At 34.1% G+C, this 19296-nt stretch overlaps 1 protein-coding gene across 1 annotated transcript in view; it reads right to left on the bottom strand.

The window, feature by feature from the left end:
- Positions 1-1405: 1405 nt before the first annotated feature.
- Positions 1406-19296, bottom strand: part of LOC111051411 (carcinine transporter) — a 33022-nt gene continuing 15131 nt past the window's right edge. The window contains exons 6-11 of the mRNA XM_039423969.1: positions 18798-18966; positions 17406-17532; positions 16867-16988; positions 16401-16615; positions 2410-2591; positions 1406-1588 (exon numbers count right to left, since the gene is read on the bottom strand). Of these exons, the coding sequence (XP_039279903.1) occupies positions 1406-1588; positions 2410-2591; positions 16401-16615; positions 16867-16988; positions 17406-17532; positions 18798-18966 (998 nt within the window). The remainder of the gene's footprint in view (positions 1589-2409; positions 2592-16400; positions 16616-16866; positions 16989-17405; positions 17533-18797; positions 18967-19296) is intronic.

Consider the following 19296-nt stretch of genomic DNA (forward strand, 5'->3'; position numbering starts at 1 on the left):
TCAGACAGTGTGTTCAGGCGGGACTTGAATAAGATTTATGTTTGTTGAGTTTTGTCTTTTTTTTCTTTCCTATGTTTTACATAATTTATTAGTGTTTTTATTTATAAGTTTCATAATTGCAAAGTTTCCATAATTCTCTTTTCTTTATTTCTTTTTTCTTTTCTTCTTGAATTTTTCAGTATTAGTTACATACTTAGTTCTTCTTCTTTTATCTGTTATACTATAAGTTTCATATTTGCAAGGTTTTCTATTATTTTTTGTTGTATTTTGTTTTTTCTAAAACTCAATAGTATATAAGTTAAGTTATTCTATTTTCATTTTAATGTATTGTATTTTCAAATTGTATTATGCTCAATGTGTGTTATGAGGGCAATAATGGGATTCAGTTCCTGGTGCCCTCAAATATGTAAATTTTCAAATAAATATACGGTAGTTCAAATAAATATTGGAATTCTTCCCAATACCGAACATTTTACTGAATTAAGCTCTTCTTCGACAACTCGGTCTAGGAAGAGTCAAATCCAAAAACTGAATTGAATTTCAATAAAGTATAGAAGCCTTGGAGACTTACAAAAACATGCCTACGGTATTCACTTTGACATTCAGTTGATTATTTTGCATAATAAGCATGGGTATCCATATTCATTACTTTATAATAGAGCAATTAAAAACATTAAACCACTTTAAAAATTTTCAATTCAATTTTATAAAAGAGCATTCAAAAACATTAAACCATGCAGCTTAAATGTCATGATCCTGTTAACAAGGTTAGTGATAAACAATAAATAATTATTTTTTATTAATCTGTTAAGAAAGTAGAAGGCAATACATTTTTTAGAAGCAGTTAAAAATATTTTGATAGCCAATTTGGTTCCACAGTAAAAAATATTTATAATTCATTACAATTATAGGAACTTCTCTCTAACGACATGCTTCTCAAATTCCATAAAAACGTTCAATCAATTTAAATTCACAATCTAATAATAGCGTGAACCTACTGCTTCAATGAAGAACACATTCATCGATGTGAATAAGAAACTTCTGGTAGAATCAAACTCAACCACCTTGGAAATAATAATTCAAAGATATAAATCAATAATCAAACAAATTGAACATATAAACCAAAACAGTTCAATTTTATTTTCACAAAGATTTGTAGTTTTCTTAAAGACAGCACCAGAGAGAACCAGTAATTTAGAATACGATTTTTTTCAATTTTCAACAAGCAGCAAGAAAATCTCCAGACAATTATTAAAATTAAAAAAAGTAAATTCTTTTCTTCATGAATTAATTTTCTTCAAACCGATTCGTAAGAAATTTAAAAATACTATGAAAAAATATTACACCGTGATATGACGACCATAATAATTTAGAAATCCTTGCATTTTGAATTTAATTGATGAACTCACTTCTTTGGAATGCACTGAAGACAATCGGTGATGGTCCAGTCTTTGCCGAACTCTTCTCCCTCCTCCAAGGTCTGCGGCAGTCGATGGTGCAGGGTCTCAGGCAGACGCAACCCTGTCACGCCGCCAATCACCGACACGCAACCCATTATTACTAATGGAAGTATCAGGTTGTCTGTACCCTGAAAATTATTCATCAATTTCACTCAACACGTGGGTCACATTTTTCATATTGATTAATTACCTTTTATTACCTTCCGCTTCACCTATGACCAGGATCCTGGTTTGGCAGTGTCACATTACATTACAGTTTGCCTAAGTTATGGTGAACGGTAGCCCATTGACTATAGACTATTCTTTTTAATATAAGATCTTGTTGAAAAATTGAATAACAAGAACATGAAGTATTGACCAATACTATTGCACTAATTTGAAAATAATTTTATAATCAAGAACTTCTATCAATTAAAATTAATAGTTTCAATACTTTGAAATATTGATGGTAAAACGGCACAAAAATTCGTAAATGAAGATTTCATGTAAAATATGTACATATTTTGTAATAGAGAATTCATCTTTAAGATGATTCAAACAGAATTGATCAATTATATTTTATTATGAAAAATTAATGGTTAAAACAATACCGTAATTCATCTTAAAATATTGAAACAGATCAATATATATTATAATAGGCCTACTAAAACTATTGAAAAAAATTAATGATTGATTTTTAAAAAATGGATTCAACGACATAATCAGTCATTCGGCCACTTTGAATACTTTAGCCACAAGCCACATTATAGTAAAAAAGCCTCAATTCAATCATAGCATAAACATATTAATTATTTGTTCAGAAGTATTATTATCTACTTAGGCTACACTCAAACGAGAAGAAAACAACAGCTGAAACAAAACTAAATTGTATTCGAAAAACGATTAGTAGTATTAATATCATAATTAGATTACTCAATTATTATTACTTTATCATGATTGTGATTATTACCAAATAAGTGATGAAAGGAATCATGATCATTCCAATGCCACCTATGTAAGCTGATGCTCCAATTCCAACTCCCCGAAGTTGAGTAGGATAAAGTTCTCCAGCGAAAGGGTAGATGATCAAGAATGAAGCAGAAATGGTGAACTTGGAGAATAAGAAAAGCACCAACGTCAAGGTCACAGCATCTGCAAGTTGCAAATTTGAAAATGATTAGCTAATGCAACAGTTATATAATTTGGAGCACCATATTAATAAGAATGTATTTTCTAAATCTAAAGGATAATTGACCGAGCGAAGTGAGGTCTAAGATTCAAGTCGACGGTTTGGCATTTCTCTTAATGTTTAAATGTTTCAATGTTTATATGTTGCGCATTTACGGCGAAACGCGGTAATACATTTTCATGAAATTTGACAGGTATGTTCCTTTTTTAATTGCGCGTCGACGTATATACAAGGTTTTTGGGAATTTTGCATTTCTAGGATAATATAAAAGAAAAAAGGAGCCTCCTTCATAAGCCAATATTAGAGTAAAAATCAGACTATGTGGAGGGTCTGATGCCAAAGTGAACCAAGTCATTTCTTCTGTTTTTTCAGTATTGATTGTTGTAAGTGAAATCCATTTTATAAATTCAATATTCATGGTATGTTTATTTTGAAAATTTATAAGCAATTTATACATATTTCTCCCAAGAATGAGCAAGAAATTTCAATTCAGGGACTTTGCATGCTACTAGTAAAGAAAAAAATATGTTTAGAAAACCGAACTTGGTTCACTTTGGCACCAACATTCAACTTAGTTCATTTTGGCATAGCGAGATTTTGATTTTTGGTGAAAGGATCTATACTAAAAATCACACAAACTGTCGATCTAACTTATATATTTCAAATAGTACAGTAAGATACAGCATAAAGAGAAGTACGGTACTGAAAATATTCATACTAGTACTATTCATATTAGAATAAAAATATTTCAAAATTAATATTACAATTTCCAGCCAGTCATAACCAATAAAATGTAGGCTACAGGATGGAAACGTTATTCAAAGATGAATAATTTAATAGCAGGTCAAAATCTTGAAAAAAGCAAAGTACAAAAAATAATAAAATTAAGAAATTTAAGAATTATTCGGAAATTAGTAGTTCAATATTTCTAGTCAAATGTTCCAATTAACATTTTTCAAGTGACTCTTCATAGAGAATCATATTCAAAGATCAATCATTTTAAGTTTTCAAAGAAAATAGAAGGTAGCTTTCGATAAAAAATATTGGAGAATATGTATAACAGTTCGTTGACTGTCAGTATTCCTCATCAATAGCATCAATGCTCCCCATTCAAACAATGCTGACACATTGATGTGAATCTTACTATAATTTGGTTACTTTAGATCAGATGAAGATAATAATGTTGATGATCGCTACTGTTTCAATTTCAATCATGTTTGACATTTTTGCGTTTGATGCCAGCTGTTATTATTATGTAAAATAAACTCTCATTGAATGAAATGATAATGATAATCATTGAGGACAATTATTATTATACTAAGAAAGCAATAATATTTCTGGTATTCTGGTTGAATATGTGTGTTTGTGGATATGTATGTATGTATGTTGGACGGATCTCGAAAACGGCTCTAACGATTTTGATCAAATCAGGGATATATAGTGGGTTTGCGACAAAAAAACATTATTTTGGAGCAGGTCTCAACTCTGGGAAAATTCGCTCAAGTTTCTTGAAAAGGATTATTGGTCCCGAAAGTAGCAGCTGATCAGAAAAAAGTTTCCCATAGTCTGTTGAAAACGTAAGAGAGTGTGAGCAAATGAAAATATTATAAAAGCTGTAGTTGAGTTATACAAAATATGGCGACCTTATTTTAAAACATTGCAGTATTCATGGAACATCTGGAAGAATAGGAAGAATAGCTTCAGGAAGTGACCGGATGATAGCGAAAGAAATTTAAAATCGATTTCTCCAAACATAAGTAGTTGAATGTAATGTTCATTGTGAGGTGATATAAATGCGACTAATTTATTCAGCTTCTGTTGTACGGTATTGGTTCCTTTGTTGCTCTAAGTTTGTACGCAGCTATGGCCTTGAGAGAGCCAGTTGCACTGTCTGTTATTTCATAATCCGGACTAAATACCACGAGAATCAATCAGAGGAGCCTTTTATTAAAAAAAACCCCTTCTCTGATTAATTCTCTTGAAATGTAAACCGATTGAAATTGAACAGTCTTTTGTGCTACTGGGCCTGATATTTTCATGTTTTAAATCAGCCTACGACAAAAGAGGTGAAAAAATGATAATTTCCTTTGTAGCAATATTTCTATTGGAATACGTCGGACAATATTGCATAAAACTTATTTATGGTATGTGTACTGAGTCAATTAATGTTATAAAATGACCCAGTGAGTCCAAGATTCTTAATTCATTTCGTTCTATATTCACAATATTTAATTATTTATTCATCAATATCATGAATAATGATTGATCAAGAAACAACAAGCTGAACCCAGAACCAATTCTCACGATAATATATATCCTGGCTATTAAATTAAGCGAGCAATTTCTGCATATATTTTATATTTATTTATGGTTATTTATGTCCAACGGATATCGAAAACGGCTCTAACGATTTTCTCGAAATTTGGAACATAGTAAGTTTATGATATGAAAATTTGATTGCACTAGGTCTCATCCCTGGAAAAACTCGCTGAAGGACATGAAAAGGATAATAATTATCCATCCTTGGAAAAACAGATGATAATTTCGTCGTCTGTCGATAACAGAAGATGCGTGTGCCTGTGAGGGAGAGAGACAGAATTATTAAAAATTAAATTAAAAATTAATATATATAAATATAAAAATAAATTAAAAATTTATATATATATATATATATATATATATATATATATATATATATATATATATATATATATATGTTCAGCTGTGTAATCAATCAGCTTATCTCACGAAAAATATTATCTAGAAATTTTAATCGAAATAATCTTATTTGTTGATATGACATGGTACATCATTCTAAATTAGAGTATATCATAATAATTTTCAAAGTTAATCATTATGAATAAATGAATAAATAAATAAATATTTTACAGTTTTAAGTGATTAGTGAGTGTTATTTTGTTATTCAATTTGGTTTGTAAACAATCTAAATTAGAACTTTTCAGTTTTCAAATGTTTGGACTGAAAATAGGACCTGAATTCAAGTGTATGGAACATAACCAACTTTTGGACTATTTATAGTGTATAAATCAAAATTCGGGGAAGAAACAGTTTTGGGCTGTGCCTGTTAGTCCTTCCCCAATCATTTTAAAGAATTGTGTTCTGTTTATCAATAAATAATAATAACGAGCGAAGCTCGGTACCCCGATATTATATAATAAAGATGTGTCTTTACTTTTCAAAATCAAATACATAAGTTCCCAGTTCAAATAAGAAATGTGCAGCCTATTTGAAGATTATACTTCCAAGATCTTGAATAAAACTTCAAAGGATATTGAATTAAAATGGTTATTAAAGAAAGAAAAACACTCAATTTATTTTATTAATAAAATTTCAATTTGATAAAACTACAGAGGGTCCAAAAAATGTATGCACACTTTGACAGTGAATGTTGGTAACGCACTCACTGTCAGCCCGCTTCAACCTCCGTAAGTAGATTGAGCGACGTTTGTTCAAAGACGTATCTTCTAATGTTAATCACTATGTCATTCGTTGGACGCTAAATAGTACACAATGTCAATGCTACAGTTTCCAACCTAGCCGTCGCTCCGTATCTCGGGCAGAGCTAAATACTAAAACAATGAGACTTGATCACAGTTCAAAATGTGATCAAATAGCCTACTAAAATTACGAAAATATATGTTGGTGTGGAGCGTTGATAGCTTGCGTATTAATACGCTGGGATACATGCTACATCACGGCGGTCTGAAACGGCCTCACAGTTTGCATGCGGCTTACTCATACCACATCAGCTTTTGATAAAACATTGAACTATAATACAGAGTACATTGTAAATTGTTTTGTTCTGTTAACGTTTACTGTCATATAAGTGTATACATTTTTTGGGATCCCTCAGTATAAGGTAGCCTACTTCGTAAGCACATTTTGGATTCGTCATTCAATAATTTGTTAAATGTATTTTTTGCTGAGGGTGGTGCCCACATGAGCTCTAGTCTTGTACCTATGTAATGAGGCGGATGATAATGAGAGGTGAGAGGACCTAGAGTTTTAGATAGGCTCCGAACCACCGTGAAGCGATTTTCGATTCATTTCAGAGGAGTTGGCTCAAGTGGTCACACTTCCAACAGGAGTAGTAGGCGCATCATTCTTAGCTCATCTAAACAATAGCTTATCAGCGCGACCACTGAGTCAAACTGCTTCCAAAGCGGTGATGTATTTCAATTAAAAGTACATACTTACTATAGTATTATTACTTTATTTTAATATCTCAACATTGTTCCCAATATTTTTTATATATTTTTGCTTTCAACATTTTTGACTTCAATACTTCATGAATTATTTTTTTATAATAAAAAAAACTTTATTTCCTTGAAAAAAAAAACAACACAATACATGTTATGGACAGCAATAAAACTTAAAACACATTCACAGCATTATAACATAACTGACTGAATCTAGTAGCAGTACCTCCTAAATACTGGACCTGAGCATACAAACAAGATGGCTGCCATGTTTGGTGGACTAACTTACTGCCATCAGCTAGGTTCCAGCTATCTCCAACTTATTACTGTTCAAAATCATTTTTAAGAATTTAAATAAGGTTTAGTTTAATTAAGGTTTATTAAAGAAGTAATTATTTGATAGGGTAACTGGACTTTATTTATTCTCATGCACATAGCATTCAAGTGCAATTTACATGCACATAGCTTATAATTATCGTTATTTTATTCTGGCCTAAGAATTCAATGTTCTTAATTTTCGTGACTTTGCTTGCTGGGGCAACTGATTATTATTCTTCATGTTGCAGTAATTGTTCAGAAATATATTATAAATATAAATGTAGGGAATGCACCATCACATAGTTTTACTATGGATGTGATCCGGGTCTAGTGGTTAGAGTGCTTGCGTAGCAGCATAGAGATCCCGGTTCAAACCCTCGCACAACCAAAAGTTTTTAATACCTTAATACCTTAATACCTTAATACCTTAATACCTTAATACCTTAATACCTTAATACCTTAATACCTTAATACCTTAATACCTTAATACCTTAATACCTTAATACCTTAATACCTTAATACCTTAATACCTTAATACCTTAATACCTTAATACCTTCAGCTTCATCCATTACCCACAATTGTGGGATCGATGGCGTCAAAAAATCAAAACACGTACAAACACATGAAAAAAAAAACTGTAACAGTTCAGATGGCAGTGATCCAGTGCTCATGCTCTCAATAAAAATTCAAATTATCACTCATAAATTCGTTCACACTGTAGTATGCCTTTGCACACAGTAGCTTCCGGACGGTTCTCCTGAAGGCGGCCTCATCCAATTGCTTCACACTATTAGGCAGCTTGTTGTAGAATTTCAGGGCTGAAATCCTGTAACTGGCCTGTGATCGGTGGAGGCGTCTCCTGGGGATATCCAACAGCTCACTGCGCCTGGTGTTGTGGCGGTGGATGTCACTACGGGCAGCTAGAGTATGCTGTATCTTCTTGACATACACCAAGCACAGGAGGATGTAATGGCTGAAGACAGTCAGTACACCAAGGCGAGCAAAGATGGGCTTGCAGTGGGCAAGATGATCGCTGCCTGTTATAATTCTTATAGCCCTCTTTTGCAGTCTCAGCACATCAGCAGCCCCCGCTGAATGACCCCACAGAAGCAAGCCATAGGTAATGTGGCAATGGAAGAGCGCATGATACATCATTATCAGGTACTTCTCAGTCACCAGGCCCCTCATCTTGAGCAGCAGAAAGCAAATGCGGGAGAGTCGACTGGTTACTTGCTGTATATGACTGTTCCAGCTGAGTTTGCTGTCCAAGACAAAACCCAGCAGCTTCACTGGATTCTGAGGGTCACGCGGCTCACGTGACAAGCTGCAGATGATCCTTTGGGTCTTGTCCTCATTCAGCTGGAATCGATTAGCCAGGAACCATGAAGTGGCAGACTGAAGATGCTCCGCAGATGCCTCCAAAACCCGCTCAAGCTCAGCACCCGATGACAGTAGAGATGCATCATCCGCGAACATCAGAGAGGAACCGTGGTCGTCGAGGTCATTTATCATGACAAGAAACAGTGTAGGCCCCAGCACCGATCCCTGAGGAACACCAAAAGTTACCGGAAGTGTCCGGGAGTCAGCACCACTGAGGGAGACAAGCTGAGTCCTTCCAGAAAGGTAAGAGCCCAAGATGGAAAGGGCAGAGTCTCTAAGACCATAAAAGCTCAGCTTTCTAAGAAGAATGCCATGGTCCACGCAGTCAAAGGCTCGGCTCAGATCACAAAGAGCAAGAGCAAGAGACTCACCATCCTCGAAGGCAGCATCAATCCGCTCAGCCACATGGTCGACTGCACCCACTGTTGATCTCCCAACTCGGAAACCAAACTGCATGTTGGAGAACAGGCCATTCTCCTCGAAAAAGGCCTCCAGCTGAGGCTTTATCACTGCCTCAATCACCTTGCCAAAGACAGGAGTTATGGAGATTGGCCTGAAGCTACGAAGGTTCTCACGATCACCCTTCTTGAAGACTGGGACAGTTCTTGATGTTTTCAAGAAATCAGGAAAATTCCAGACCTCAAGCACTCATTGACAGATGCAGAGAGAGGAACTGCAATGGCATCAACAACCTCTCGAAGCATGCTCACAGACATGCCAAACACATCTGGACTTTTTGAGGGTTTGAAAGAGCGTATGATCCTCCTCAAGGCAGCTGGTGTGGTGGGGCGAAAGAAGGAGAGATGCTCCTGTCCCGGCTGGATTCTTCCTTCCAACAGATCAATTGGATCAATGGCAGTATCAGGCAGGGAATCCACTATATCCTGAACCGAACCCACAAAGAAGCCATTAAAATCATCCGGGCTTGCAAAGTCGATCTTTTTCCGTGGCATGGATCTGTTTGTATTTATCACATCCCAGGCAGCTTTGCATTGGTTAGGTGCATCCTCGATCTGTCGCTCAGTTGCCAACCTCTTAGCCAGCTCGATCCTCCTCTTGTAGAATTGTTTAAAGTTTCTATATCTAGCAGAGCTGTCAGCATCACCATCCTCACATCGGTTCTTGAGAGCGAGCATGAGTCCCTTAAGTCTGGCCAGATCATCAGTATACCACTCCCTGTGGCCATCCAGATGTCTAGGTCTCCTCCTTAGTGCCTGGGGGCGGTGCGGCCTGACAATCTCAGGAAAAAAGAAATCGAATCTGTCACGAAAATATTGAAAAAAAGCTGCAAACAACTCAGTACCACCTGAGGAGAGGAAAATATCATTCCAGGGTGTACTGGACAAGATACCTCTGAAATTTTCAAGGGCTGATTCATGCACAGGTCTCGTTCGAAAAATGTAATCAGCATGCCAGGTAGAAGAGGGCGCGACACGTGCCTCAGCCGCCTTCGTGAGGATGCAAGCAGTACTCAAAGCAGAGTGGTCATCCCCATGCAACTCTATCACATTTGTGCTGCAAAATTCAGACTGAAGGCTAACTGCAACGTTGTCAAGGCAAGCTCTTCCTCTTGTAGGTTCAGTGCAGGTGATATACATTCCATAACATTTTAGCAATTCAATAACAGATCGAGTTTTTGGGGCATCACTGATAAAATCAACATTGAAATCACCAGCAATCAGAATTTCAGAATCATATTTCTTGGTTAAAAATATCAATAGCCGTTCAAAAAGTTCACAAAAATGCACAAAATTCCCACTAGGTGAGTGATACAAAGACACAATAATAACACGTAATTTAGGCACTGAAATGGCAACCACTTCAAGGTCAAGTTCGCAACAAAAAGGGGTTACATCAATAACATTGAAGTCAAGGTCAATTCGAACATAGAGGGCACATCCCCCACATCTCGTCACACATCTACAAAAAATTGAAGCAAGAACTAGGTCTGATATCTTCATATAGAAATCAATTTCAGAAGTAGTCAAAAAATGTTCATTCAAACATAAAATGTCAAGTTTTTCATTCTCTACAAACAATGAAAGTAAGCCTTGTTTGTTTCTCACGCTCTGGGCATTCCAGTGACCCACAATTAGTTTTATATTCTTTTGAGTATCATCATTATAAGCCTGAGTAGTGGTTGAGGCTTGATTTCCCTAAAAAAACACGGGAATTAACATGGTTTCTGTAGGGTATGAATCGGCGCACAAGAGCTCCCGAAGGCCAAAATCGGAATTTAATAGCCTTTCCAAAGATTCGGAAGGCACCTCAATTTTAAACGATTTATATGAATTGAATTTAGTGTTAAGTTCAATACACTGAGACACCTCAATTTTCCTATCAGCTAGGAACGATTTCACAGTATCAACAGTTTCACTTAAAGAAATACGGGAAAGAAAAATATGATTACTTTCACTTGAATGACTAGAATCATTAGAAAATCTATCATGCATTGTAGTTTTAAGTCCAATTACCTCACCTGTGCATAGCACTGCATCATACTTTAAACTCTTTTTCCTGATTTCGGATTGATGTAATATTAGATTTCTTCCTTCCAATACTATCCCTAAGACTGCGCGATTTTTTCTCAGAAATAATACTAGAAGTCTCATTAGGCTTGACACAAACAACATCAGTTACAAAATCAGAGTCATCACGTAACTGCAGGTTCAACTTCTCAGTTTGAGACACGTTAGGTGCAGGTTTTAAAGAAACAGACTGTTCAACTTTTTGAACTCTATCACACAAACTCAAATAATTTTCACTAATTTTATTCAGTTTCATAAGAATATCACCTACTTGAGAATTCTCTAGAACTTCAGAATTAGTTTTTTCAACTTTTCCTGAGATCAAACTCCTAACCTCAACACGACACGGAGCACAGTACCACGAAGTTATGTCAACAAGATCCTGAATTTTTCGATATTCGAACACAGATACTTTAGCACATTTAATATGATACCATTTATTGCAAAACCCATCACATTCCAGAGCATTATCATTATTTTTAACAACTTTTGTACACACACCACATGAAAACTCGCAATCACTGTTCACTGCCATCTCGATTTTTTAGTGACTATAGAATCTTTCTATACCTTGTCCATATTTTCCTCAGCTCTTATCTTTGGGAAAAGTGAATATTGTCACTAAGGGTTTTTTTCTATAATATAGTTTGATTTACACCCAGGGACACAACAATTCCAGGCATGTTCAATTAAAACTGTACATAGGCCTTCTCATTGTAGCATGTTGATATAAAGCTTAATGTTGAGTTACGGATGATAAACAAAAATTAATCTAGGCTACGGTTGAATATTATAACATTGTTGTTGATTAAAACACTTTGAACACTGAATACACTTCGAACACTCAACACTCACTATACATTTTGAATTCTTAAAATTTTACTATTCACAATTTGAATTTATTAAAAACTTACTAAACACTTTGAATACCGTACTAAAAAAATCTTATTTGAATCTATTGCATATTAATAATTATAAAATGATAATTGATCAATTATAATATAAATATTATGATTGTAAATATTATAAAGCCCCTGAAATTTGTAAACAAACTTCACTGAACTACAACTAAATACTAAAAAATTGATGAAAACATATCATCATAAACATAAACGTGTCAGCTGAGTTGAGATTTGAGATCCCATCTTCTATCGGCGCCATTTTACCTAAATTTTTTCACACAAGCGCAGGTCCGGTATTTAGGAAGTCCTGCTAGTAGCCTATGTTGATAGTATCTATACTTATAAAATTCTTATCTCACTCACTCACTGATCACGATTTCTGGAAAACTACTGGATGGATTGCAACAAAACTTGGACGATATCTCAACTCTAAGGGTGGTTTTTAAGGGTTTAAAGCTCGTCTTTTAGCATGTTTATTCTTCTTCTCCCAATCTCTTAATTATAATTAAAATGTCCATATCATATGTTACTATAGAACTATAATCTAGATCGAGTACCTCTTCGAAGCAGTTGTTAACTGGCAACTAAATTAATAATTTGTCATGTTGGCATTAAGTTGAGATGACTTCATTAGGTTGGCACCAAGATGAAGAACTAATTAAAATGCATTTATAGAGAACAAATTGATTGACCACTGCTGCTTCAATCAGAGCTATTCCTAGGAGTATAGATAATTTGTATTTCTCATAAAACAAATTTTTATGACAGGAGTTGCTTCTATCAATTGATCCAATTCTATCAAGACTAATTTTGTTTGTATACCCGACAGATCGCAAAAACTGCTTAAACAATTTCGATGAAATTTTAATAATTCAGTATGATAAGGGTATTTTTAAAACTTCAGAAGTGTCCGTTGTGGAATATGTTTGCAAAGAATGAGGAAATTCGGCCAAAATTTAACTTGGGCAAAAGAAATGTTTTTTATTTAAATGGCCAAAAAACTGTTGTTGCTTTTCCTAATGTAAAAATATATTCCATAGAAGTAAGGCTTTTTTCCCATGAATCAATTATCCCAAACATTGATTGTTTTACCAAAGAAAATAGAAGGTAGCTTTCGATAAAAAATATTGGAGAATATGCATAACAGTTCGTTGACTGTCAGTATTCCTCATCAATAGCATCAGTGCTCCCCATTCAAACAATGCTGACACATTGATATGATTTTTACTATAATTTGGTTACTTTAGATCAGATGAAGATAATAATGTTGATGATCGCTACTGTTTCAATTTCAATCATGTTTGACATTTTTGCGTTTGATGCCAGCTGTTATTATTATGTAAAATGAACTCTCATTGAATGAAATCATAATCATTGAGGACAATTATTATTATACTAAGAAAGCAATAATATTTCTGGTATTCTGGTTGAATATGTGTGTTTGTGGATATGTATGTATGTATGTTGGACGGATCTCGAAAACGGCTCTAACGATTTTGATCAAATCAGGGATATATAGTGGGTTTGCGACAAAAAAACATTATTTTGGAACAGGTCTCAACTCTGGGAAAATTCGCTAAAGTTTCTTGAAAAGGATTATTGGTCCCGAAAGTAGCAGCTGATCAGAAAAAAGTTTCCCATAGTCTGTTGAAAACGTAAGAGAGTGTGAGCAAATTAAAATATTATAAAAGCTGTAGTTGAGTTACCAAATTTGGCGACCTTATTTTAAAACATTGCAGTATTCATGGAACATCTGGAAGAATAGCTTCAGGAAGTGACTGGATGATAGCGAAAGAAATTTAAAATCGATTTCTCCAAACATATAGTAGTTGAATGTAATGTTCATTGTGAGGTGATATAAATGCGACTAATTTATTCAGCTTCTGTTGTACGGTATTGGTTCCTTTGTTGCTCTAAGTTTGTACGCAGCTATGGCCTTGAGAGAGCCAGTTGCACTGTCTGTTATTTCATAATCCGGACTAAATACCACGAGAATCAATCAGAGGAGCCTTTTATTAAAAAAAACCCTTCTCTGATTAATTCTCATGAAATGTAAACCTGATTGAAATTGAACAGTCTTTTGTGCTACTGGGCCTGATATTTTCATGTTTTAAATCAGCCAAAAACAAAATAGAAAAAAAAACATAATATTCCATCAGCTGCTCCTATTTCCTTTCAAGATGTCATTACATGACACAAGACAAACTTATCGATATTGATGGATCACAAGTAAATACTAAAGATGCCAATTTAGAGAGAGATTAAATTGAGTTGCATGTTAGTTTACATCCCTAAACTTTTGGTTTCAAGCTAAGATCAAAGAAAGAAATATTAAATGGTAGTCAATAATCAAAGTGATTGAATAAACTCTATTCAGATTTTGCAAATTCACATTAAAATGATCCCGCTTTAATATTTATGATAGTAAAGTTTAGGACATCAGAAATCGGTTACAATAATGTTATACTATTATGAATGGACTCTTATGTATGAATGGACTTCCATGGGAGAAAGAATCAGTGGATTGGCTGCTTTTACACTTTTGGATAAGTGAACCGAAAAATAAGCGACAGGCTAAGCCAAAAATTCCAGAATAAGCAAGAGATCCATGGATACCAGGGTCATAAATTCCAGAATAAGCAAGAGATCCATGGATTCCAGAGTCATCAAATTCCGAATCAACTAATTTGGAATTTAATCTTCAATTGCATCAAGCAAAAACAAAAATAACATGATCACTGCTAATTTGATAACTGTCAATGGGAAATATTAATTGTCAACGAATAAAGTCGCACTCTTAAGCCCCAACCAATCTTCTACAAGATACGCTGCAATTAGACTACTATTCTATGGAGCACTTCCAACACATAAATTAATTATTCGAATGATTTGACTCAATAATCTTCATGCCAAGTTGTGGTTGAATCTCAAAAACAATTATAACAGTTTTGGTAGGATTTAGATTATAAATTTTTCACAAAAATAATTTTATCTTTTAATTCCCGTAGCGAAGCACGGGTGCCCTGCTAGTAATGTTTATACAATATTTCTAAAAAAATACATGACCACGACTACAAACTATGACTGTTAAATTAATAAATATTATTGCTGTTAATAACTAATAGCTGCTAAATAGGAGGAAGGTCCCCGCATGGGCCGTGCCTGTGCCTGTGCGCGGGGACCGAGTTGCATTGAATTTTGATCAAGTTCTGCACGGTGTAATCATTTATTATTATTTTTAAGAAGAAAAATAAGCATAAACGCATATGCTCACAACTTATGTATGTATACATATACACATGTATACATACATTGATTGATTGAGTACTTTATTTATGTAGATTACAATATATATACTGGCTTATACACTTATATACAATAGCTTACAATACAGCAAAATTATAGATGAATTTACAAAATATAAATTAAGAAAATAATTATTGAGCTGTATATGATATGAAAAAAAGCAATTTGTAATAACTATAGATAAAATAGATAATATTGTTATGCATCTACATAAATTGGTGGAGCTTTGGACATATCAATGTCCATTCTTCGGAAAGAATATTCGAAGTATCCTTCCCACTAACTCTCTACCAACAGAGAGTACCATACAGAGAGAGAAAGAAGAAAATAGGGATAATAAAGAAATTAATGGAAGAGAAGATATAATATAGAACTGAGAATACAAAAATGAAAATAATATTGGAAAGATACATTTAAGATATATTAAAAGGGAAGAAATACTATCAAGTGTATTTTTTTAAATATTAGTGGTGTAGGTTGACCTTGAGATATTTTCAGAAGATTGTCTACCAGTGTCAATTAGCCATGAGGTGAGCATTCTTTTGTAGGTATTTGTGCTTTGTAGAACTGTACACAAATCTGTTGGGATATTCTGGTAAATAATATGGATAAGATGGAGGGGGTTGGATGCTGATGCAGATCTAGAGATAGGGGGGACGGTTAGGCCAACATTAATTCTATACCGAGTTGGATAAACATGGTTTACAGGTTTTGCAACATATTTAAATTTCTTTTAAAACCAAACAAAAGCAGGTTCTTGATAAAAAGTTGTCTCAGCTGGTTGGTAAAGAATCTGAACACCAAGAGCTGCCTTGATAATGGCCTTCTGGGTTATTTCCAAACTCTTTACTGAAGCATTTGTGGAACCTCCCCAAACTATAATGCCAAATTGAAGAATGCATTGTACAAATTCTATATTCTATACACGGCCTGTGCATATAGCATTATGGATTTAATATTGAAAAAAGCTATAGTTTATGAAATGGCTAGTTCATTTCAAAAATAATGTCGATGAAATTTATATTGTAGAAATAAAATGTATTATTATTCGTTCACCATTCATGAAATAATTAGGTTACAACTTGAAAAGCGCTCATGTTGGGAGATTTAAGCCTACCTGGTGGAAGTAGCACTGTAATGACGCATGATATGCCACTGAGTATCATGCATATAGAGAGGGGCCACCTCCTTCCCCAGCGATCCATCACCACCCAACACGTCAAATAGCTCGGTATCTCAACAAGTGAAGACAGCATGAAGCTCAGATACCTATCATTGCCCAGTGCAGGTCCGTAATAACTTAGGCCGACATACACCATCTCATTGGCAAACCTGCAAATTGAACATTGACTCTCAGAATCAAACCATTATCAAGTCACAATTTTTTTTTCAAAAAATTTTATGAAGCTGTTTTTCCCACAAATTATACTTTATAGAAAATAAAATTCAATTTATTAGTAGCTCATAGACGATAATTAGAAGTGGCCAAATGATAATGAATAGCTTTATCATATTCCAAAGAGGGACAAATTTCCAATATTGGGGAAAAATCATTGAAAAATGCAGAATCAAGTTCAACTTACCAATTGAGCGTTATGAGGGTAGTTTTCAATCTCATGTTTGGCGTTTGACAGAGCGTACAGAGGCCGGGTGTTTTCTTATCCCTCATTTCTTCACTTCGGCTTCTTTGAAGCATCATTCTTTGCTGTAAAACGACATAAATTCAATATTATTAGTAGGCTTCTAAATACAGAACAAAGAAGAATTAATTACCAGACCTCTGAATAAAATTACTAGAATTGAAGAAGATAGAAAGAGCTTTCACATGCGTTGACTCATGTTACAATTAAACTAACTTACAAAAAACTGTTACAATAAGTATTCTGAAAAAATTAAAAGCGTATAGCATTAATAATAGTTTATACGAGTTGAAAATTAGTAGTTAAAAATTAGGTACCGGTAGGTACTTATTAAAAATTTGATTTCTATCGAGATACCCAAAACTAAAGTACTGTTCTTTTACAGTTCCTTTGACTTTCAAGGAACACTCACCTGAATCAGACCATTAGATTTTCAAGTCCAAATCATGCTTGATCTGAATATCTTTGATGAAAATTATTACCTTCAATTTCTGTCGAAATGTGTTGGGTAGTTCTTTATTATTGACCCTTGCTAGAGTTTCCAATATTTTTGATGCTTCTTCTAAGCGCCCTTTAGCAAGTAGCCATCTGGGCGATTCCGGCAAAAAACTGTAAACATTTCAATTATTCAGTAATAAATTCATATTTGAGACGGAAAAACCGTTATTGTTTCATTGCTTAATACTCAACAAATTAATGTTTCTTATAATAGATGTAGTGCATCATTCAGTTACCAACTTAATGAATTCAAAGTTTTAAATATTCTTAAATTGATATCACCCAATATTCAACAAATTAATGTCTCTTATAATAGATATAGTCCATCATTCAGTTACCAACTCAATGAATTCAAAGTTTCAAATATTTTTAAAATGATATTTGAAACTATTCAGTTTTACACAATTCAAAATGATCCTTAGCATACAGAATGATGATAAACTGTATTCATTCATTATCGTAAGGAACTATAAGTAAATTCGTATGGCTTTTTTTGGTTGGGAATCCCTTGCGGGAAGGTTTCACCTCACCTGAACATAAAATTTAAGCCGTATTAAAATTCAAGGGCTACTATCGGTGGAGACTCAATACTAGCTCAACTGTAGTGTAATAAAGCCCTAATAATGTAATAATGAATAGTTTGAGGAAAATAATAATAAATTGTATTGTTAGCTTTCACTTTTACAACAGTACTCACAATTTTGTTGCTTTTCGGACGCGTTTCGTGGCACTGAACCACATCCTCAGCGTACAAGGAGTAGCTAGATACTGAGGTTTTGTAAGTGGTATTTTAGGTTATGTGGAATAAAGTGGGAGGTGTGGGTGGGGGATGGAAGGGGATTGAAAAAACTTGGGAGGTAAGTTTCAAACTGTATTTATTTTTATCCCTTTCAAGCTTTTTTCAATCGCCTTCCATCACCACCCACACCTCCCACTTAATTACACATAACCTAAAATGCCAAACTTCAAAAACAAAAACCTCAGTATCTAGCTGAGGATGTGGCTCAGTGCCTCGAAACGCGTCCGAAAAGCAACAAAATCGTGAGTACTATTGTAAAAGTGTAAGCTAACAACACAATTTATTATAATTAATATCAACAGATCAAGTAGGATGAAGACAAAAGTAGACACTTTGAGAATAACATAGAAATGAATTAAATGCCTGGGCCTCTGGCTTTTGAGAGCAGTAAAAATTTAACTTATGATTAGATCAATAAAATAATAAATTTAGTTTCAAAAATGAAATAATTAAATATGTAGAGCATAGCAAAGTACAAACAACCAAACAAGATATTAAAGAAACCAAAATAAATAGGTGAAGTGCATTGAGTAATTTAGATTATACTTTGTTAAAGCAGAAAGAAATACTAACTGACCACCAGTAAATGTAGTACACGACAAATGGTAAAGATGTAACAATTGATAATTGGGTCCAATCCCTCTCCATATAGGTTATGGCCGCCAGAAATATGAGCCCGAATGTGTAGAACATGCAGGTCATGACTGTCACGAACGACCGATAGTTTGGCCCAACCAGTTCCAACGCTGCAACAAAACAATACCGTACACATTCACAATAACATACATTCAACACTAATCTTATCGATACAATTCATTAATAAGTAGTACAACGAAAATTTACGGTTCATAAAGGTGAAAAAATCCTTGTAGAATTAAATTTTGCGGAAGAGAAAACTACACCAAGATTTTTGAAAATGCAAAGGAGGGAGAGTAATACAGAGATATAAGCTTCGCTAGATTAAAAATATCCTCTAATATTTCAAGGTCGCTTGTTTGAGCAGAAACCTACCCAAATGAGCGACATTTGAAGTGAGTGAAGACAAACCTTTATTACTGACATTATTATTTCAGTAT

This window comes from Nilaparvata lugens, chromosome 3 (assembly GCF_014356525.2).
Source record: "Nilaparvata lugens isolate BPH chromosome 3, ASM1435652v1, whole genome shotgun sequence".
NCBI lineage: Eukaryota > Metazoa > Arthropoda > Insecta > Hemiptera > Delphacidae > Nilaparvata > Nilaparvata lugens.